Source organism: Coturnix japonica, chromosome 2 (genome assembly GCF_054131305.1).
Source record: "Coturnix japonica strain WE chromosome 2, WE-NBRP24, whole genome shotgun sequence".
Taxonomy (NCBI): domain Eukaryota; kingdom Metazoa; phylum Chordata; class Aves; order Galliformes; family Phasianidae; genus Coturnix; species Coturnix japonica.
In genome coordinates, this window is record NC_140664.1 from 72,901,891 (window position 1) to 72,924,748 (window position 22,858).

Below are 22,858 nucleotides of genomic sequence, written 5' to 3' on the forward strand. Positions count from 1 at the left end.
TTTCCCCTTCTACCTTTCTTCAATGACTACATTATACTTATTGCTATAATATCACCCATAAAATGTCTACCTTGACAGAATTTTCATCTTGTGCTTTGTTCTGATTTACTTTTTTTAATTTGGCAGCTATTACATTATACTAGATCTATATTCTGATGACATGCCAGATTTGAAAATCAATTGCAAATTGACATCAATATTTAATGTGTCATAAACCCATGCAAGAGACACACTGTTAATTCCCTTTGTATTAAGAACTTCATTCTTCCACCGCTATCTTGAAAGACTGACTTCAGTCACAGTGAAAGAGCTTCAGGGCTTGTTAGATCCTGAAAGGCTGCAAGTTAGCAAGAGGACTAAGCTAAACATGGCATACCAGGCAGCTTGCTCTAGTTAGCAGCAACATCTCCAAGGAGCTTCACCCTTGGTTTGCAACCTGTGAGATGGCAGAGCAGGCAGCAAGAGCCATCTCTACCTGCTGTACTCAGATCAAACCAAGTTTCACTGCGCTGCTGCCTGTAACACTTGGATTGTTGATTTCCAGACACTCACTGTATTTACTCAAAATTGTTAAATCGTGGTATTTCATCGTAACTCGTGCCTCACACAGATCTGCTTACCAGTATCCTATCTCTTTCTAAAAGACTCAGTTCTTGCTGCTAATAGACTTTGCTTGACAGACAAACCCAACATCCCAAAGTAGGTGGTTGGCTGCTGACACTAAAAACAAAAGATGTTTTTAGTTGCCTGTTTTCTAACCTCAATCTGTCTGCCCTTAGCATTTAATCATTTATTAATTATTAGATACCCCTTTGCTTTTCAGTACTGGTAGAAGAATATCAAACTTCGTATTTCACAAACCAGACTTAGCTTTTTCCTCCTCTTTTTAGACAGTGTGTTTCAACCTATGTTTATGCTGCTAAGCCACTCTGTTCTCTGCCCATCTGTCAGTATCCCTTTAAAATGTGTAAACACCAAAAGCGAACTTGGTATTTCAATAATGGTCTCATTAACGTGGTACACATGGAAATATCACCTCCTTGACCTTTACTCAGCAAGACAGTAGCATTTGCTTTCAGGTGTACTGTATCACAAAGGGAGCGCGTGCTTAGCTGATTACCCATCATAACAACCAGCCTGGCTATATCACTAGTTTGCAAAACACTGTCTATATAGCATGACTAAAAGCACACTTTTAGTCTGCAAGCGCCTTGAATTTGACCGGCAATTTAAATACACATTGTTTCTATGCCAGACAAAACAGTTTTGTCCTTGATGCTATCCTAAAATTACTTCATCATTGGTTGTATCCTCTTTGCCTAATGAAATACAGTATTTGTTCTCAAGCCAAAAACCAAGGGACTGAGTAGCTCTGAGCCAAGGACTGAGACTATAAAAAAAAGTGTCCTTTCTGAATGATCCCCCCATTGCAATTGCTTTAGCAAGTATGACTATCTGTCAGATTGCAATTCAATTAATGTCTTGAATTCATCTTATATATTTCTTGCCTTACTGTGACTCCAAATATCATCTGGAGCAAAATCACTTGCTTTATAGAAATTCATACAGAAATGTATATTTAATATCAAGGCCATTACCCTTACCAAAGCACATTGATTTTTTGACACAATACAGCTTTCAAAAACTATATTGATTACCATTAATTTTATTATCTTCTTTTAACTCCTATATAACACCCATCCTGCTTTTTACCACAGAATTTATCATCTTACCTCATGCTCTTTGACTATTTGAGTCACTCCTTCCGTCCTTCTTCCTTTGACTCAGCTGGCTGCTTTTGCCTTCAACATCTTGACACCTGACTTTATTATTTTCCAGTTCTCGGTACTGTCTGAAATATGATGGATATAAGGCTTTGGTAAATGGGCACGTTTTTCTCAGAAGGAGAGATCTTCAGCAATAGAAATTTCTGCAATTTTGTCTTGGCCATTCAGACTTCCTCTACATGTTGCCCCCTCTGGTGGGGTTAGAAATAAAGTTTCTACTCGGAAGCAAAAGCACATTTGCTGGAAGCAAACAAACAAAAAACCTGTTCGCAGAAAATCTGGTCAAACCTCTGAAAACTTTCACCCTTGCCTTTCTTTTGGCTGGGGAAGGAAGCTGATGCAGGAGGTGTAGGAAGACTTGACTCTTACATCAAGATCTTACTGCATTTCCTTGAAGTGATGCAGCTCCAGGGCAACCTCTCCACTGCATAAACTGGGAAGACACAATCACCAAAGGTGAAAGGAATGGATAACAGACCTTTGGGACATGTCAGCTTGCATTTGTTGCACCTCTGAGAGCTATCCCAAGGTAATACCTTGGGTCTGCCCAGCTCACACTATTTAAAGAAGCAATAGAGCTAAGTTGGGACTGACTGCCTGTGTGAAGTGATAGTGCATGATGTGAATGTTCCAGGAAGATGGATTAGCAGAGACCAGGATCCCAAATTCCAGGCTGGAGCCAGCTGCTGTTTCTAGTTACGCAGACAGCAATGCAAAGCAATCTATCAATTCACGTGCAGGTTAGTACCGCTACCTCACATTGACTCAGTGCTAAATTCCTGCGACGGGAACTCAGGTGACCTCGCAAACCCAGATGGAAGATTTTAAGAACTGAATTATTACTCACATACCACAGGAGAGTAACCGATACGTTGAAGTTTCTTTGACTAATGTATTTTGTCTAACTTTTCATCTGCTCCAAAACTGTGTCCAATTTATCACTTCTGACAAGAAATAAGATAGCCAGTGTGGCAAGCATTACCAATTAAGGCCAAAAATTGATCGTACAATGTTACTGCCACCTGTACCAGTGAAGGAAAAACCACTACCCCTCAACACCATCTTTAAAGGGTAAAAAAGGATGTCTAAAAAGCTATATGCACGTTTGTGTGGGAAGCATGAGGAAAGGGAAAATGCTGGCAAGAGCTATGCTATAAGCACATCTGTGCTCAGAGAATAGACATTCACTATTTAAGGAATGGCTCCCTGATGCTCAGCTTTGAAAGTGGAACAAACATTTAGCGCCGGCTCTGAGTTTTCCAGCTTTTGAGTTTAAAGAAACGTGAAGCAGCCTTTGCAGCGCTGGAGCCATTCCACACAGATTTGCTCACTGGGCTTAGCTTACAAGGCTACTCTGGGGATGGCCAGCCTTCAAGAGGTGGTCCTTGGCTGCTGGAGTTAAGCCAGCAAAGACTCAGTGTTTCTGTAGACCTGCTAGCTCTTGGTTTAAGTGCTATTTTCTTACTGACAGCAATACTTAAGAAACTAGGTAAGAGTTAAGGACTTCCTGGAATTATGCAGGAGGCACTAGGAATTGTGAAACGGGATGACCAAGGAACTTCCAAGAGAGGTCTTTGCACAAAGCCTTGGTCTCTACCCCACCTTCTTCCTCCTTGTCAGGAACACGCTTCCTCTCCCACAGCCTGCCCTGGTGCTTTCTCTTGGATGAACTCGCTCCCTCCCTGCAGGAAGGGCAAACACAGGGCAGGGAAAACTTGTACAGGGCTAAATAGTCAGGCAAAGCATATCGCTCAAATAGCACTAGGCATGCAGATCTGACGCAAGGCACCTCTCTGGTCAGCTGGTTGTATAATTTCATGATTTTTAAGAGCACTGCTATGGAAAGCCTCTTTCAGCCCAGCCTGTGCTGTGTTCCCAGAGCAAATCATTTGAGATGCTCTCAGCAGTCCTACCATCATGCGCGTACCTCCGATACATCTCCAAAAGTTTAAGCTGGAAATTTAAGAGCTTCAGTGCTGAACAGACAAATAATAATTAGAAATAAAACAAAAATAGACCACACTTTTAGACCAGTGGAAAGCCCTAGAATGCTGGCACTACAGCCTGCTTGAAATGTCCTACGTCCACCACAAGATCTCAGAGATGCACTGACTTGCTAACATATGCATTCTATCCTTCACATCTACCATCCCATAGCCTTCACTTATCCAGATCCCTCTGTTCAGAGAACCATCCATTTCTCTAAAGAATGCTTTCTGGAAAGGATCACCGAGAAGGCAGAAATTCATATCATCACAAAGAAAAGGGCTGACTGGGTCAGATTTCCTTCCCTCTTTGGAAAACATTTTTAGGATTATCTGTTGTTGAAGAAAGTTTTTCTACCGAGCCCATTATAAATTGAGCTAGATACAGCCCTCTATATAGGGGAAATGTTTGAGGTTCCAAAAGAATTAGTCTGAAGGTAAAGAAAAAAAAAAAAAACAAAATTAAAGAAATCTGAGAAAAACCGTAACCTTTCCCCCCATACTGTATTATTTAAGTTTTGAGCATATAAAAAAAATTCTTTTTAATTGCTTCAGGGTTCTTTATAGTAAGCTCAAGCATCAAAACAGAATTGTGACCCAGAGTTTTTCCCACCCAAAGATATCAAAATGTGCCCTTTCAAATTAAGAAAAAAAAAAAAACAAACACTAATAACAGCTAGTAAGCACCTGAAACGTCTCAATTCTTGTCAAAGGGATTAATTTGAGACAAAGTAGGATTTTTTGATAATTACAAAAATGATTTGGAGAAAGTTGCCTCTAAGCAACTTCCCTAACAAGGCTGTCAAAAACCTTGTGTTGTCTCCCAGGGAAACTTCTGTAAACTGAAGCCTCTTAGTATTGCAAAAGCAGGAAGACACTCCTCTGACCTCCACAGTTTCCACACTCCGAAAAGCATGTTCCATTGTCACCAACAAATGACTTGTACTGTCCCTTTTGTCGCAGAATCTTTTCCTCTGTCATCTGTCCAACAAAAAAAGCATGTTTATATACAACTATGAGTTTACGACCATTGGCAAACTAAAGCAGAAGTACTGAGACTGCTTTCTTTGCCCACGCACACATGTCAGAGCACTGCCAGGGCCACTGGGTCACAAATCCCAATCTTGTCCAGTGTAAATCACTTAGCACATTCGAAAAATGCACTGTGTGGTGAAAGGCAACTTCTCATCCTCACTCCCATCGTTTACACCTGCTGCCAGGTCTGTTGGCAGCCTTCTCCCAGCTTCTTTCCTTCAAGCCCTGGCCAATTCTGCAGACAGATGGCTGCAGGACAGGAAGGAAAAGGTGGGGTCCCACTTGTCAGGCGTGTCAGTAACCAGGAAGCCAATCTGCATGTTGTATCACCCACCATGTGCGCTGGCTCACCTTGTGAGGACACTGAAGGAAGAGGCTGAGATTACTGTGCCTGCCAGCAGCTCTTTTGCTAAGTCTAGTGTTTGTGGCATAAGTGTGCTTTGAGATGCACAAGCTACCAACTCCACTGCCTTCCTCATGCTTCTCCCATCAGGCTGTCTGTCTGTACGTACAAAAGAAGAGCTGGCACATGCAGTGGATTCACTCCTTCTAAGGCAGGTGGTCCCTGCAGAAGTAGGGGACTGATCCAGGGAAAGACTGGAAAGCAGTGTTTCAGATTCATTCCCATTTGTTCCATGTAAGGGCAATCACATGTTTATACACGTGCGGCCAGGGTGACTGATAAGGCAACACACTGTCACCTCTTTTATCTGCTGCTAACATTTCTCCTTTAAAATTCATCTCAGATGCAACTGTACACACTGTCTCCAGTGACAGATCTCCAGCAAATGGGAGCCACAGCAATCCACAATGCTCCATTAAATGACATTGTCATATTTGCAATGGAGACATGACCTTCTGTTCAAGGTCTGCCCAGATTAGTTTTCTGCAACCATACTGCAGTGAAGCAGGTTTATTTGGACCCATGAACTATAGCAAATCAATTTCATATTAACTGCTGTTCTAATCAAGACCAAATGGCTCAGAGCAATATATATAACAGGTTCTGTTCCCATTCTTGAAATCAGATGGCCATGCACTGCCCTGAATACCTGAGGGAAGATGGAGGAGCAGAGGACAACCAGGCACTACACAGGGCACATTACTGGAGAGAGCCCCTCACTCCACATTCTGCCTTGTACCAACACAAACATGACAAGCATTCAATGAGCCAGAAAGGGAAATACTGTTTTGATTGCCAGACCCTAAGCTGAATGGGCACAAGCCCTGGGCCCAGTCAGTGAAGCAACCACAGTGCTCTCACACCTGAATTCCCCTGGAACTGGTCCATGTCAAGGCCAGGTGTCAGTTCCTCATACCATCTCCCATGGGTGGCACACTCTGTAGTAGAGCTGCTGGAGCATGAAGCTCTCAAAAGCTGTTTCTGTATGTGAGAAAACCAAGTACCACCATTACCTGCTTGCACTGCTTGGCTGCTGTGTGCCGCCTGGCACTCACCTCCCCATCTGTGCCATGAACTCATCTTCTACCCAAGCCACAGCATTCCAGGCGAGCTTCTCATGCTGCAGCATAGGAGTTTCTGTAAACAAGTGGTTTTTGTTATTGGTCAAGCTTAAAAAAAAAATTAGTTTACAGAACTTTTTTTTAATCATATACGTATATACAAACATATGTCAGAGGCTTGTTGAACTTCGAAAGCTTTTGCTGCCTAATGGTGTGTTCTTCTTTTTGTTAGCAAACAGCATGTATATGTTTCTACTTGGATGACTGTAATTGGTTTGCTGGTGAGATGTTTATCGAGGGATGTAACTCACTGGGATTGGTGGACTGAAAGCAAAAACAACAAAAACAAAAACCCACACACCAATGAATGGCTTAGGACATTACGAGTAGTGTTTTCATGTTTATCCCAGCACTGAAAGCAATTATCCCTTGGCAAATCTTCAGGAGGAAGAATTCTGACTATTTGATAGCACTGCAGTAAGCTAGGGGAAAACAAGCTTGAAAGGGAATGAATTGATCCTCCCAAAGCAGAATTGGATGGGTGCTGAGAGCAAAGCATGTCCGAGATAATCTCTTACTATCACATGCACCTCTCATAACACAGAAATGGATGAGGAGTTATTTATAGGGCTTCAAATGAAGAGCTGACAACTGGCACTTAACTATGCACACTTAAGTACGCATCTTCTTAAATAACTCCTGCCTTTTACAAGCACATTTGGTTTCAATAAAAGCTTATACTTGGGATTTTGTTTTTTCTTTTTGAACACAAGTCTGAACTGGTCCTTTTGTCTACAATTACAGCCCTGACAGCTGAAACCATGATTTACTTCATCAGTGGTCATTCATCTCATGAGTCTGGGCACTAAAAATCTACCATCACCTTGGACAGAAGTCCCCTCCACTAATGTTTAAGCATTTCAGCCTCTTAATCTCATCTGGAAAATCATTTGTGACAGCTGGGAGAAACAGAACCAGGAATGGGTGGTTGAAGGCAGCTATTTATTCCACTGCCACACGCAGTCTTTGAAAGATGGAGTTTGCTGGCTAAGGCCCTTACCTACCTTGTCAGACATGGAACCCTGCCAACATGGCATATGTTTTTTGCACAGAGCAGGGGTGGCAAACATACTGGCCACTGAAGTCCAAACCAGCTTACTCAATTTGAGATTTAGAGACAAGTCCTCCAGTTACCTACTTGGTCCAAGAAGTCCAGTTTGGTAAAGAGCTTGAGCTGTTACAGGTTTGCATGAGGCGAAACTGAAGGAGCTTGTGGTTTTCATCCTCTAGAATGACTTTTTTCTTCTTGATACATAGGTGACCTAATGCTCAGATCAGTGTAAATCACTGCTTACACCATGAAACAGGAGAATCATTCAAGCTTCCCAGCTCACAGCAGAGGGAACACAGGCACCAACAGTCAGGAGGGCAAGTGATGAAATCAATCATGGTCATGCTGACTCTGGCAGTTTCTATACCCCTCTATATTTCTAAGTTCATGCTCCTTCTCCTAAGAATTTCATATCCAGACAACTACACCCAAGCATCTTACAACCAAACTATTTAACAAGATTATTTGTCTTCTTCCCTCAAATCCAAGTGACATTTACAACTTCTAATTCAAAGAGCTGTTGCATCATTGCCAAAAACAAGATACAAGTTGCAGTGAGCTTTCAATGACAATTGCAGAAATAATGCCACACCACCATCATCTAATCATCATTTCCAATTCCTGAGAGGAATTGCAAGCCTTTCCTCACACTCTAAGTGGAATAAATTTAAACGATTGAAGCCTGTTGTGCCTTATCTCCAAAGAGTTTGCTCATAATGCTTATCTCAAGGAGGAGATGTCACATCTTTGGCTTCAAAGCTGGTGCAAGGAAGAAAGCTCCACAACTTGTAATCTTTTCTTCCGCTTTTGGTGTTGGATAGAGCAAGTGTAAACTAGTGTATGATGAGGCAGAAGACACAGCCACAGCTGTGGGCTATGTTTACACAGGCAGCAGAAGCTTCTGATGATGATTTCCTGATTGTTACTGTCATCATCAAGTGATTCCATCCTATGTACAAGTACAGCATTCACACTAGCTGGAGCACCATTCTCCTATATACTAAGTAGAACCCTGTGGGTGCCCGAAGCTGCTCCCTGGTTACATGCCAACTTCTATAACTCATTTATTGCCAAATGTGGAAATACTTATTGCAGGACCAAGCTGGCCCTGCTCGGTTGAGCTCATGTGCTGATATAGGAGTGGGCTGATGTCTGTCTGCCCATTGGCAGACCCCAGGGGGTTCCTGGCACACATGGGGTGAGTGGCTCCAGGAGCTATGTTACCTCCCTCAGGCTCTGCTTTGCCACCCATGACTAAACCTTCACTTACATCAGAACATGAGGGCTCCTGCTAGTGCGTGCAAATCCAACACAGAGCCAAAGCTTTATTTCCCTCCAGCTTTTAACTTTCCTGCTTATTTTACTTTAACATTAACTCATGTCTGCTGTTCCTTAGGTTCTTTATGACCTCTTGCAGCTCACAACTTACCTCCTCCTAACCCATGGCACTGCTAAAGGCTTGGTGGGTGGCAAATGTCCCATCCACAGTGCTGTAGATAACACAAGGCTGTAAATTTTTCTACAAGAATTGTGTGGTAATTATCCCTAGGCAGTTCATTCAGCAGAATATAGTCAGAACCCAAGTGATGAGACATGCCTCCAGCTTCTGCACTGCCACACAAAGCAGTTTGAGTGTGGTCATGGCCTGGTACACACTGAGATCTGATTGGTACAGAATTCAATCCCAATCAGTCCATCTAAAGTTGCTCACTGCTTGCAAATATGTTGAGAGAGGCCCAAAGCAACAGCTTACATCAGAAAGTTTCAAGCAGTGTCATGGTACAAAAGCTTATTTCAGAGCTTGCATCAGTTTGTTCTAATTGCCTGTGTTATAATGTGGGCTGCTCTGTAACAGACAGGAAAGATGCTGCCAAATGCTGACAATATGTAACCCAGGTTTTCTGCTGAGCACCAAACTAGAAGCACTTAGCACAGCTTGCTTTGGGAGCTGACAGCACGGCCTGGGATCTGCGTGTTACTCACAGAGCATCAGCAATACTTACTGCACTGCAAGGCATGTGGGACAAGGCCGCAGTATCCATATCTGACTTGGAAACACAAACTTCATCCTTCTGAGCAGAAGACTCAGAAAATGAATCTTCAGTTTCCTCTCCTCACCATGGGCTAAGTAGTTACCACCAGAACCAAGCACTATACATCAGCAGTTTACATGCTGCCCACTGATTTTTTTTGTGAATGCATGAGATTAAATAACACAAGCAGCCACCAAAACTGCTTTTCTGCCTTGAAGAAGTGATGTTTCAGTGACAGGAAAGTTTTGTTGACCCAGTTATATTGTCAGCTATCACACACGCTGCTTGGAGCAGATAACAAATAGTATCAAGAAGCATCAGTCTGCTTGCTTGCAGATCTTGGGAACACAAAGGTAGCCCAGGTCCTTTCCACCTCAGATCTCTAACCATGGACACAACGTGAATGAAGAGGAAGAACCACTACACATGGGGTTAAGAATAATGTATACATTTTGAGTGTACGGACATACGTTTATTACCACTTTTCTCCACACAAATCCACTGCCCCATTCACTGCCAGTAAATTAAGTAATTAGTCAGTGGCTTTCCACTAATACGTCTAGAATGGTCCTGCTTTATTTGTTGCATAAGTCATAACACGCTGCTGACATAGTGAACACAGCTAGTGGAAAGAGAAATCACAGCCTTCTGTTAAAAAATAATATTCAGAAAGTTTCCATAACTTCAGAATGCACCTGAAAACACTGCAGATCCCACAGAAATTCTTATCACCTTATTTAACCCTAAGCTTCAAAAACCGATTGTCATATTCTTCCAATTCCAATGAATTACACTGAATATTATTTTTTTGCCTGCTTTGCTGACATAGTAAGCATGAACAACAGCAATAAAAGAGGCTCAAATTGTTTTTTTCACAAGCACTATCAATATCATAAATATCTCCAATCAAGCCTTAATAGGATGCCCCTAACGTTGCTTTCCAAATATTCTAGAATACACTGGAATAACAGATTTCCATTTGTGAAATGGACTTCTGTAAGGAATGCTTACACCACTCTACCTGAGCCAATTAAAGAGCCATCAGCAAAGCAAGGCCCTTTGCACTCCTACAGAAGGTGAAGCAGCTTATGAAGAATACTTGGCCCAGGCTGCTGCTCTGGGCCCTGAAGGGGAATGACCTGTGAAGTAATGCTCAGCCAATCATCTTCCAGCCTGCTAAGCAGACTGAGAGGCATTTATGGTTTAAGTGGGGTGGTTAAAGTGCCCCTTTCCCTACCTGCAGTTCAGAAGCAACTATCAGGTATAGTTTGTTCCATGTGACAATAGGAGTGGCCCTCAGCTGATGAGCAGGAACCAATTACAGGATGTGTGTCTGCAGTTTGACCCCAAGAACATCCACCTACCTGCTCAAAGTCTGGTATGAACATCTTCCAGCCCAAAGAACCAGGCAACTCTCACTGCTTGCTGCTCTACAGCTGCCCTGTCAATTTGAGTGCATTGCCAGGCCTAGTACAAGTCATTTCACATCCCCATAGCATTGTTTGTTCTCATTGTTGCCTGTTCACATTGCAAGGATTGCGTCCTTCAACAAATAAAAGGGAAATTCAACATCAAGTAATAAATAATCTGTTTGTATAACAAAGGCACAGAGTGCCTGTTCATTACACAGCAAAAAGGGAAAAATGCTTTACAGCAGATCTGGACAGCATGTGGGTTGCACCTTATTTTCTTTCCTCAATGTTATGAAGCAGCACAAAGTAAAAACATGCAGTATGTAGAATAGCAGCCAGCCCTTTCAATACAACGTTGTCCTTCAGAGGAGAGAGGATTAAGACTTCATGTTTGCCTTTCTTTCTTAAACACAGCTAACAAGGATCTCTTTAGCATTTCTGTGTTAAAAAGGATTTTAATTGGATTTCTCTTTCCATCATTTTTAGTACCACAATTTACCCTGGTAAGCCACACGCATCACAGAAGGATCATTTTGCTCCTGGTATCATTTGGCAAAACAAACATTTAGCCAAGCTGTATGCTTCAGAGTGGACTAAAGGAATGAACTTATTAATTGAAACGTACGGCAATAATCCCAACATCTTAATTTGAGAAGCCCTCGTTTACTTCTGGAGCACTATTTGGTTGCCTAAGATATGGAGTTGAGCATTAACAAAGAGCATTCTGCAGCCTTTGGGTCACGGGATGTAGTACAGGTTTACTGCTGCCTAACATGAAAGCAAGCAGCGCAAAGAAAAAAGAAAAGCAACATATCAGCATTCCCACAGCAAGGGAACACATACTGCTTTCATGAGGAGTCTTCCACTTTGGCACAACACCTGATCGTGGTTCTGAATGATTGAGTTAATACCATGTGCTAGATGCAACCAGTTGCCTCTGGCCCATTCATCCCACCAGAATCTTGCTGTGTTTGATAAAGAACAAAATCAAAATCTTCTCCCTATAACTCCACTCCATGTTGGATGAGTGGTGAGAAATCGAGTTCAACATGCTAAACACATTTCAGAAGTCAGGGGACAGAGGGAACAAACAACCAAACCAGACACCCTGTAGCCGGCTGCTATGCACTCGCAAAAATATGGTATCTTTTTCTTCCTTGTGAAGTGCTGCTTCTGTGCTTTAGACCCAGACAGATGGGAAAAATCCTTGCCAAGACATTCGTTTTCCTCATTTGTTGGGAGCAGAGAAAGGCGACTGCTGTGCAACCTTTACTGGCAGTCTCACAGTCAGCTTACTCAGTTATTTGTCTGCTTTGTATGGGAGGGGGAAGTGTCAGCACCACCGTTTTAAGAAGGTGATCATTTCTACCTCATTCTGAGCACTTCCATCCTCCATAGGTTTTGGAGGAAGCATTTGCATTCTCTAGAAAAACGCTGATGGGGAAGTCGCGCCTCTTGGGTTCTCTACGCTACAGAGGAGAGCGGAAGGTTGGGAGCCACTATCACACCTTAGAAACTTCAACAATTTACAAGAAAGGGTTGTTTTTGACAATCATTTTCCTGCATTTGGAAGTATAAGTAGTGAATGTTACTAAGAGCTTCAAAAATAAATGCGCAAAAAAGTAAATGTACTCTGTTTCCAAAGTTTCCTTCAGACTGACTCTCCTGGCAAAAGGAGAACATCCCAAAGCTGAATAGTTCTGCTCGGCTCCTTGCTTGCCCTTTGTGTTGCATGCTAGAAGGATTACATTACAGCTTACTGCAGCCATACCATAAGCCCATCTAAAACTTCACTCCCTCCACACTGGGCAGAAGCTCTCTTAGCTCAGTATTTTCTCAAAGCTACTTGCCGACAACCACTATGCTTCCTTCTCATGCAGCCAGGGTCTCTCTTTGAAGAAGTACACGTCTCATAATATTCTCATTGAGGAACTTGTTATCAGCAGGCAATCACCTCAGCACCTGAAAGCAGGATAGCAGCTTGTGTGTTTCCCATCAGAATAAGCACAGGGCCCCAACAACGTGACATTTGGGTTACTTGAGACAACAAGCAGGCTTGAAAAACAAACCAAAATGACCTCTGAAAGCATGACTGGTCAGTTAAATTTAGATTAATGATCTGCAGCATAGAGATCAGCCTTTGCTTTATGTTTGCATCATCCAAATGGTGGACTGGCTCAATATTAAAAACAACAACAAAACCCCACACAACTGAAATATTAAAAAGTAAGCCAATAAAACCCATAAAAATTAAATTGAAAGACATTCCCCTCCTTGGTTCATTTTTGTTTCGTTGACATTTTCTTTCACAGGGAGAAAGAAAAAAGGCACATTGGTCTGGGAAGAAGTACTTGGAACAAGGAAATCCTGGAATTGAAAGAGAAATTGAACAATTGAGAAAGGCAAGAACCAGATGGTTTACTACAACACTGGATTTCCTATAGAGATAGCCATCAACTATGCACAAAGCTCCTATGTTGCTTTGATTAACATACCGTAGGTGGAGGCCAGAAACATTGGATAATGGTAAGTTTCACTTTCTACAAAGTCAAAAGCCATTTTAATAGAAGTGTAACTGCTTTTCTTTACAGGGAGTTCAACAAAAAAAGAAAAAGCTTTCTTTCTTGAGACTGACTGAACACCCACATTGTTTAGAAGTCAGGCCAGGCTTTCATCATTAGGTTTGGTTGCAACCAAATGCAGTAGCTTGCAGAGCTGGCAGACAGAGGTGCTGTAAGCCTTGGTACTAAGTACAGCTCTACTGAGCACGTTGCTCTTCTATCAACCTAATTTGTAGATATATAGGCACGTCTTTGCATTACCACACACCCGCTCTTTTGAAGCCTGGATAGCCCCTGAGGCAAGAGCCCTGTGCAGAACAAAGCGCATGTCAGCACTGACTCCCATTCTGTAATAAACACTTTATCAGTAATGAGACTAAATTGGAGCTCAACAACAAGCTTTGCTCCTCAGTTTTCACCCCCTAAAGAACAAGCTTTGCAGCTACATCATTACACAGGCAATAGAAAAGATAAGGAAGCACGCTTATGATGTAATTAAGTAAATAATGCCAACCTCCCAATAGCCCACTCACTTCTAATTATCCTGGAGTCTTCTTATCTTGCATGAGCCACTTGAACGTTTAAGATGCTGCCAGAATGCCTGTCACCACTAGAATAACGTTACAGGTAGAAACCTTACAGCAGAAACCTGAAGGCAGGCCTGCATGCCTGCCTCTTGGATCTAGCAGGATGTTAAGCCTTCAAGCTATCTTAAAGGAAAACCACAGTGTGAGTTTGAGAAGGTGAAATAATTTAAACAAGATGTCAGGCTCAGAGATTTCACAGGCAACATAAAGGAATATTTCATTTGCTACTACTTTGAAAAAAATAAATGCTTTCCAACATTCAAAAAATCAAACAACCCCAACTGGATGTTGTTTTCTAGCTTGGTTTGTTAGGGGACAGAACAGATCTTTTTCAGGGGAGCCCTTAAGATCTGAAATCCAGCCTGAAATTCTTTGTGATTTTAGTTGATCTTTTAATCAGAGACCTTCTTCAGAAATCATGCTAGCTCAAGGCTTACTTCTTAACCTTCACCAGTATTATTTTCCTTCTTCTTTCACTCTTCCCTCTGTAAATGAAAGTAACGGGCCTTTTTACTTCCTTAAAAAAGACAAGTGCATAAATAACCACCAGAAGCATACCTCACAAAAGTCACAGCAGTTATACAATTAAACATTTTCTCCTTCTCGTTATGTGTTTTATTGAGGTATAAATCAGGAGTGGAAGGCAATGCCGGGCAGATAGGAATTTTACTGGGGGCGCAGATCCCCTGGGCTCATCTGGAAAATGAGAAACATACCCATAAATGATGCTTCTCATTGGGTGCAAGATCAACTAAAGCTAGAGAGCACTCCGTCTAGACTGAGATTTAACTTTCTCATTTAAATCAAGCAAAACAGAACTGCACTGGGTGCAGTTGCATAAAATATTCCTGTGTTGGATTAAGGAGGCTTTTACAGAGCCCAGTGACACTGAAGAAACTGCAGGCAGAATGGAGTATTGCCAAATCACAGGGTAAGCAGGAGCTGGAAGGTAGCGAGTAACTCCCTAAAGTTTAGTGAGTTTCCCTAAGTTTCAGCTGGACTCACTTTATTCCTTCTATTTAGCAGAACTTTCCCCTCTCCTCTAGCTGGAAATGATCTGCAGGCTCAGACATCCCGCAAACAAGCTATATTCAAATCAAACACCTCCTCCTCTACTTCCACAAGTCGAAGCACACAGCATTATTATTTCACCTTTCTAAGCCTTCCTTCTGCTGTCCGGTTCTGCCAGCACAATGCATTTTCTGAAGCACAAGACTCAGAACATGTGCTGGCTTCTACAGCACCCTGCCAGCTCCCACATTCTGTAAAGAACCAAACCAACCAGCACACTTTTATTTAAAGGTTTTGATTTTTAACTCAGCCCCCACTCCTTTATCTGCTTCTGCAGCTCGAGACAACACAGCTAAGCACCCTGGTCCATGCAAACAGCTGCCAGGGCATGACAACAGGCCTTTCCTGAAGACACCCTCCCATAAGCATCGGGTTTTTGATGTGCATCTCCTGATGCTTTGTCCTACAGCCGCCTGAGCTGCTCTGCATTGCCTGCCCAGTGAACTGTTTCAGCCCCTCAGCTCCTGCACGAGATCTCTGGCTTCCAGCTGAATAGGTACACCCTGACTAATTATGAGGGTTTCCAAACAATAGCTAATCTCAGGTCAGCATCATCATCAGGTTTTGAGTCGGGTTGCAGTAGCATTGTCTGGACAGGGATAAGCAAAGGCCCCTTGAGATAGAGGGGGAGGGAAATAAAGATTAATAACTGTCTTAAAACCTACAAAGACTGGGAGGGCTGGAACAAGTCCACATAAAGAGGGCGAGAGCTGACAAGAGAGCACAGTACTTTCAGCCATCTGTTTTGTTTTGTACTTTAAAAGGTGCAGTAAAATGTATTTATACCCAATTCCTCAGTTTACAAGGAAAGCAGTTGCCTCACAGGCTTGAAAAGTGGCCTCAGCTGAGCAGCAGCTCTCCCAGCCTGGATCTGGGGGATTACACCTCACCCCACAAATAATACTTTCATTCATGGAGGCCCTCTCTAGCCTCTATTGCCAGTTAACATGGATCATTTATGTTCCCATCCACTGAAATTCAGCAAGATAAAGGTCTGAATTAGCAACTGCCTGAAACACACCTCGTGACAGGAACATTGCGTGCAGAATTTCAGGTGATTAAAATTACCATGGAAAAAACTGGGATTTGGGTCCAGTGAAGCAGCATGGAAAACAGAGCACCTCGTAACAGATCTTAAGGAAAAATACCAAGTGCTTTGATTTTCTTATAAAATACAAACTCCTAAGTAGTTTGAACAAAGCAGCTCAGCAGCACACATTGGGCACCAGTGGTCTGTCTAAAGGAATGCTTTTCAGTGCAGAAGTCGTGTCAGATTCATCCTCAAAAGGTGCTGACAGATGAGAGTGAGGAAAAAGCCCTGACCTGCTCTACTTTGTGCCTGTGCTCAAGCAAGCAGCTCCCAGATCCCAAGAGGCTCAGGCCTCTCTCTTTCCCAGTACAGCACTGTATGTGTTGGGTGCATCAATTATTACAATATGTTCAAAATAAGGCAACAAAGCTGGTGAGGGGTGTGCAACACAGGCTTTATAAGAAGCTGATTGTTCAGTGTGGATAAGAGGAGACCTTATTGCTCTCTTTAACTTCCTGAAGGGAGGTTGTAGTGAGCTGGGAGTCGGCCTCTTCTCTCATGTAACTGACAATAGGACTAGAGGGAATGGCTTCAAGCTGCACCAGGGGAGGTTCAGGCTGGACATTAGGGAATACTACTTCTCCAAAAGAGTGGTCAGGCAGTGGAATTGGCTGCCCAGGGAGGTGGTGGGGTCACCAACCCTGGAGGTGTTCAAGGAACGCTTGGATGTTGTGTTGAGGGACATGGTCTAGCAAGAATTATTGATGGTAGGTAGATGGTTGGACTGGATGATCTTGTAGGTCTTTTCCAGCCTCGGTGATTCTGTGATCAAGCTCTGCTCTTGAGAACAGGAGATACAGCTGAAGGAAAAGTTAACATTGTGACCCCTGATCAAACAGAGAAAGTATCAACAACTAACAAAGCCAAGGACAGAAGGAAAAACCAGGGACACAACTGCTGTGATCACCAGCCATGGAGTAACCAGGGTGTTAAGGATTAGGCTGCTCCAGCTGCATTGACTGCTCATGCAGTCATTAATAGTGCCTTACACAACTAAAGACAGCGTCTACTCAGTATGCTTTACTGCTGTGTAGGGTTACCACAGTGCCTATGTGGCTCACTAGAACTCACAAAAGCAGCAGCTACAACACATTTGTCGCAGCTAAAGTAAAACTTCATAGCAGTAAGGAGCCATTTTATATAAACCACACTTGAAATGCAAAATCAGTGCTAATATTCTGTTGGAGGAGGGGGAATCCAGAATAGCAAGCTAAATACAGGTAAATACAAAGGGCCTGCCTGAAGCAATTAACAGGGAGTAGGATGAAAGGGAAGAACAGAACAAAACAGCCCCCCTTTCTTTCACAGTTCCTCTAGATTAATTCAAGCCAGAAACACATTTTCACAAGAAAGACCAACCTGTCACACCTCCAAAAAAGAACGAAGCTAAGATAAATGCAGTAAGGTAAGCCACCTGCAACCCTTATGCATGCAGGAGCACGCCTATTCAGGTGAGCAGAGCCAGCCACAACACCTGCAGGTCAGGCTCAGCCTCCACTTAAATACTTACCTTTCAAAACAAAAACAAATGTAAGGCTTTGTGCTTCCATAAATGAGCATAAATATTTTCTTCTAGGAATTCTTTTTGTTTTGTTCTTTAAACTAACAAAAAGCACGCTAGAAGTGAAGTAGCTCTTTGAAAATAGCTTTAAGATTTATTTACTTTCATCCAAAAACAAGGTATGTATCAGCTACTGAAGTCCCACAGATAAACCCATTTCTTAGCAGCAGCACTAGAATGCCATTAAAGAGCACAACCTGTCTAGAAATAATAATGGCTTTGTTTCCCTGCTCATTTTCCAAAATACTTTTATAAGGAATCTTATGTAATTTTATTCTTCCCCTCTCATTCATGAGATTTCCTTAGGCTCATTATTACTTCTTTGGCATGACATTCTGCTTTAAGAGACCAGCTGAGCCCTGTTTGCATGCAGGGCAGAGACTTTCCACTTGAGTAGAGCAGGGCTTTGTAGTTTGTAGGTAGCACACTAACTCAGGGTGAATAACCATCAGCTTAGAAATGTTAAGAGGGGGGTACTTACATATCCCCCTTTTAGTGAACCAAATCAAAAGTATATCATTGCCTCTTCACAACTTTTGCGCTGGACCTTAACCCCCACATTATGTCTTAAAGCTATCTCTGCTTCAAAACCTTAGAAACATCTTGACTATGTGCAGCTGGGTTGTTCAATGAGGCTGCAACACCACAAGCCATCTGCCTGCCTGCTCAGAGCTACCCCATTCTTAACAGTTGCAAACACCTAGGGGAAAAATAGTAGTGACTACATTACCTGTCTGTGGTAATGAAGCATTCAAGAAGCAGCCATTGTTTATTCAAGGACCTAATAAGAGATGAGTGTGGCTGTTTCCTACTTAAAAATCATTAGTTAAACAGCAATTGGTTGCAGATGGAGAACAGTCATTGTGTTGTATTACCAATGACTTGCTTCCTGGAATTTAAGGGCAGATGTGGATCTGCTCCCTCAAGCTGTTGGCGCTGCAAGGTGTGGCCACACTCGGTGTTTACAAGCTGTTATCACTTCTCATCGTGGGCTTTTTCAAATCCCAGGCATGTCAGCAAGACTTAAAAGTCTTGTGGAGAGAATATGAGAGCAGCCTGGTTTGTCTGCTATCAATCAAGGATTGCTGACACGCTTTAACTATCACTTAGTAGAAAAGCTATCCGCTACCGGCAATGGTTATTTGATTATTCTCAAATGCTTTCAAAAGAAGACTTCAGCAATGCTGAACAGAGACTGACAGTAAGGTATCTAAAGGGACATTTTACATCTCAAGTCTCCCAAGCAAAACACAAAACACTGTTCAAACCAAACCAACAAATTTAGTTGGGTAATGCCACCCTCCCTGTACTAACAGGGCAGGCCCAGAGATGCAAGCTCAGTCTGTCAGGCCCATCTTTCTGCCTTCATACTGAGATGCGTACAAGATTCCACACAAATTTCTCATCTGGTGCCTATTAAAAATGAGACCAAGCTAAGTCACAAATAACCCATCAGTTTTCTCCAAACGGGAAGTTTGTCTCTAACCTCCATCTATGGATAGCTATAAACCTGCTATAAACGCTCAGCTAGCTGCTGGTGCATGTATTGCTACAAGGACAGATAAACCCATTGATAGCTCCTCTGTTTAGGATCCCTAGGGGCTCTGTGAACTGTTGCTCACCCTGAACCTTGCTGTCCTCCTTCTCACCATCAGCCCTCGGGTCATTCAGAATGCTGATGATGTCAAAAGCACATCTTCCTGTTTCTTTTTTCCCCCCTTCAAACAGAAGATTTAGGGAAAATATTTTGATACCAGTTGCAAAAGACTTTGCTTAGTATACATAAATTAGCACTGCCTCCAACATGAGCAGCACATTGGTGTTTGTTATCTTGTTCAATAGCATTACTATCAGCTTGTAGATTCAGATTGCAGAAGGAGAGATGGCAATTTATCCTTAAGCAGAAGGACTGCTGACAGCACATTGTTGCACAAAACAACACTCATACATCTGCAAACTTTTATTTTAGATTCTCTTTCCCCCAAAAAAGTGAGGCTAGACTTCCCTAAGGGTGAGATTTTATAGTAGATGACTATGACCTAAAACTTCATTGGGCCTCAAAATCAAATTCCATCTTTAAAGAAGCAGCTGCAAATACAGTAAGATTAATGTACTAATCATCTGCTGGCATGGCACAGCCTGGGAAAAAGGCTAATTAAAAGGGATTTGCAGAAGGTCATCACGATTACCTTACAGTGAGGGCAGAGGCAAGACAGCTGGGTTATCAGTGTTTTCTGAATGTTCTAATTAAGATTCCAGAAAACAGAAATTATACCAAGAAACCAAGTCCTCCAATTTCATCAGCGCTAGAAAGACACACTGTGTCAGTTTTACAAGCACTTGTGGCTTTAGGAAACTTGGAAGAGCAAAGAGTGCGCGTAGCTCTATTCTCTCTATATGTAAATCAAGCTCCTGCATAATACAAGTGCAGTGACTTCTGTTTACAACAGCAATGGATGGAATACAGACTGATAAGAGAAGGCAGCAAAGCACTGCTGATATTACCAGCAGAAGCATGTGATATGCTGGACTTGTTTCCCAGTAAATTTATTTATTGTACTAAATTACAGAGCTGAGATTCCAGCTCTGCCCTTCTAACAGGGGAAGCCATGCATTTAGCTAAAAACACTCACACACGTTCTTGCATTTTTTAAAAGGAAACTAGAGAATGAGTACCCCCATCTCCTTTAGTACAACTCTCCCTTTGGAAATGCTGCTATGTACTTCAGACACAAGTGATACAGACTGCAGGGGAGCTACGTCCCCTAACTTTGCATCCATCACTGGACCTCCCATCTTGGCATTATGATGTAGGTTTATATGACCATCCTTCAGCAATTCAATATAACAAGAGAGGGTCATCAGCCATGAAGTTCAGGTCTGACACAGTTCCAAATCTGTTCAGAGAAGGGGGTCACAAGGATGGGAATCAGGTTTTGCTTTGGCTCATTGCATAGAAAGCAGTTAGCTATAAAACTAAGTTCTAGAACCATCCTTGAATTTGTCTAGGTTCATGGCCTTGGCTTGGGCCTATCTATGGTAACAACTACAAAAGAAAGTGAAAGAGAGAAAGAGAAGATGAAATAATTGCTTAAATTCTAGTAGCTCCTGGGGAAAAAAAATGCACTTGACCTTTATTATCTACTAACTTCTACCTCTAACCTTTTACTCTATTTCTTGCTTTTAAAATACTGTTGCTGGCACAATAGAGTCCAAAGAATAAATATACTCTGGAAAAAGTGTGAGACTCTGGGGAAAGAGTTATTTACTGACAGTTTCACAACCACCCCTGTACTTCTAACGAAATTTCATTTGTCAAATTCAGTGCAAGTTGGTGACAAGCTAAGCCTATTCTGCCTGCCTTTTAGCTCAGAAACATCCTTTTGGTCTCCCACTCCAAAGCAGTGCCTCTATTTCATTTGAGAATCCTCATGAAGAAAAACAACAACTGCAGCTTGTAATTAAAAAGCCAGTCTCAACCTCTCCTGGACATGACTTCTTATTTTAGTACAAAAATGGAGATTGAATTTTAAAGCAGTCTTAATAGCATGCATACTAAAACATGCTCCTCACCAAAGGCAAATATGTTTGCCTGGGATGAGGTCGCATAGCAGGACTCAGGACTGAGCACTCCTCCAATGAAGGATGAAAGCTTACAGAGGAGGGAACAGATCTCACCTCTTATTCAGGTTTCTTAATGTGCAAGGCCTGGTTTGCGTATATAGCTCACTTTGCACTCCAGTGGCAGGTAAGACAGTTCAGCTATTTAGCTTCTCACAGTTAAAACACTTCTTTAACCCCATTGAAACATTTTGCATGCTCAGGAATTAGGGTAGAGTTGTCAGCAAAAGCAGATAGAATTTATTTAGTTTTAATGAAATAGAGAATTCAAAAGAAGAGTTCACACAAACTGCTCTAACTTCCCCCATTGTTAGGAAAATACAAGTAAAAAAGTAGTAATGATTTATTTTAGACAGCCTGAATAGCTGGAGACGCAGAGCTGAAATATGGTGAGGAAATTGCCACCCTAAACAAGTTCCTTTGAGCAATTTGATGATGTATTTTTTTCTGCCTGAGTTATGAATCCTTGGAACACCATTGATCTCCCTGGTAATTTACACAAACAGCTCTTTCTAAGGTCATAACATTGCTCTGTATTCTAGAACAGAAAAAAAAAGAATGAACATAATATAGAGAAATACAGCAGCATGATTTGGCTGGGGCAAGCTGCCTAACCTTGTAAAAGGATATAAGCAGTTCAAGTCTCCTGTAGACCAAAAGCATATCCATCCTACAACTAATGTGTGCTGTTCCACATGCTAGGTGAGGTTGTAAGAATCCACCTGCCCTTTGCTTAAACTTGCCAAAGAACAATTCTAAACTCCCTGCATTTTCATGGAAGCATTACTGCTGTGGTATCCAAACACATCAGGTGGCTGAGGGTGCACATCAGGTGATGTGACTGTCCTCTGTCATAGATACTCAACATACTTCTCTCAATCCACTCAAAGCTGCTTGGTGCCTACTACACACTGAACACAGATCCTACAGCAAGCCTCATCATGAAATCCACCCAAAACCCACACCCAATAGGAGGCTGTGATTACTCAGCCTCTCTTCTATCAAAAGGCACAAAGCTTGTTTCTCAGACACAGGAAGAGCAAGGTGGGCACACTAATTAGTAGCAGCAGTGGATTAAGTTAGGCACAGACAGTTCAGCCTTCGAGCTAATTTGAGTTTAATCTTAGAAAATTAGGGCTTAAAATGACCTAATGAAATCACCTAATACAATTTGTTGCTCAGAGGCAGGGCAGATATCCCTAGACTAACTCCAGTAGTTGTTTGTCTTCATGCACTGGAGAGCATACAAGGAAGTAGTCTCTATCTACATTCAGATACTTGCTTCAGTACTTTAAACGTCTAGACTTCAACTTATATTTTGGTCTTAAAGCTAGCTAACAAGTATTTGCTTCAAATATAGTTGTTTTCTTCCTCCCCTAGCACTTGTGAAACACATTAACTTCATCTAGAAATAGCAAACTGTAAAGTCAAAGTTCCCACTGAAGCCAGTAGTTAGCAGACAACGCTGCAGAGTAAAAGAAATAGGAATCACTAAAAAAACCACATCAGCTGTCATTGCCCAGTCCCCAATCTGGAGCTG

The 22,858-nt window shown here is 42.2% G+C and overlaps 1 protein-coding gene and 1 long non-coding RNA gene across 2 annotated transcripts in view; one reads left to right on the forward strand and one right to left on the reverse strand.

Moving 5' to 3' along the window:
* LOC107309625 (uncharacterized) overlaps positions 1–6,512 on the reverse strand; it is a 44,052-nt gene extending 37,540 nt beyond the window's left edge. Inside the window, exons 1-4 of the long non-coding RNA XR_014942761.1 lie at positions 6,437–6,512; positions 6,224–6,347; positions 4,660–4,753; positions 1,734–1,852 (exon numbers count right to left, since the gene is read on the reverse strand). This is a non-coding gene — a long non-coding RNA (uncharacterized LOC107309625). The remainder of the gene's footprint in view (positions 1–1,733; positions 1,853–4,659; positions 4,754–6,223; positions 6,348–6,436) is intronic.
* Positions 1–22,858, forward strand: part of NEDD9 (neural precursor cell expressed, developmentally down-regulated 9) — an 80,745-nt gene that overhangs the window by 11,028 nt on the left and 46,859 nt on the right. Inside the window, exon 2 of the mRNA XM_015854571.3 lies at positions 13,140–13,353. Coding sequence (XP_015710057.2) covers positions 13,351–13,353 — 3 coding nt within the window. The 5' untranslated portion in view covers positions 13,140–13,350. The remainder of the gene's footprint in view (positions 1–13,139; positions 13,354–22,858) is intronic.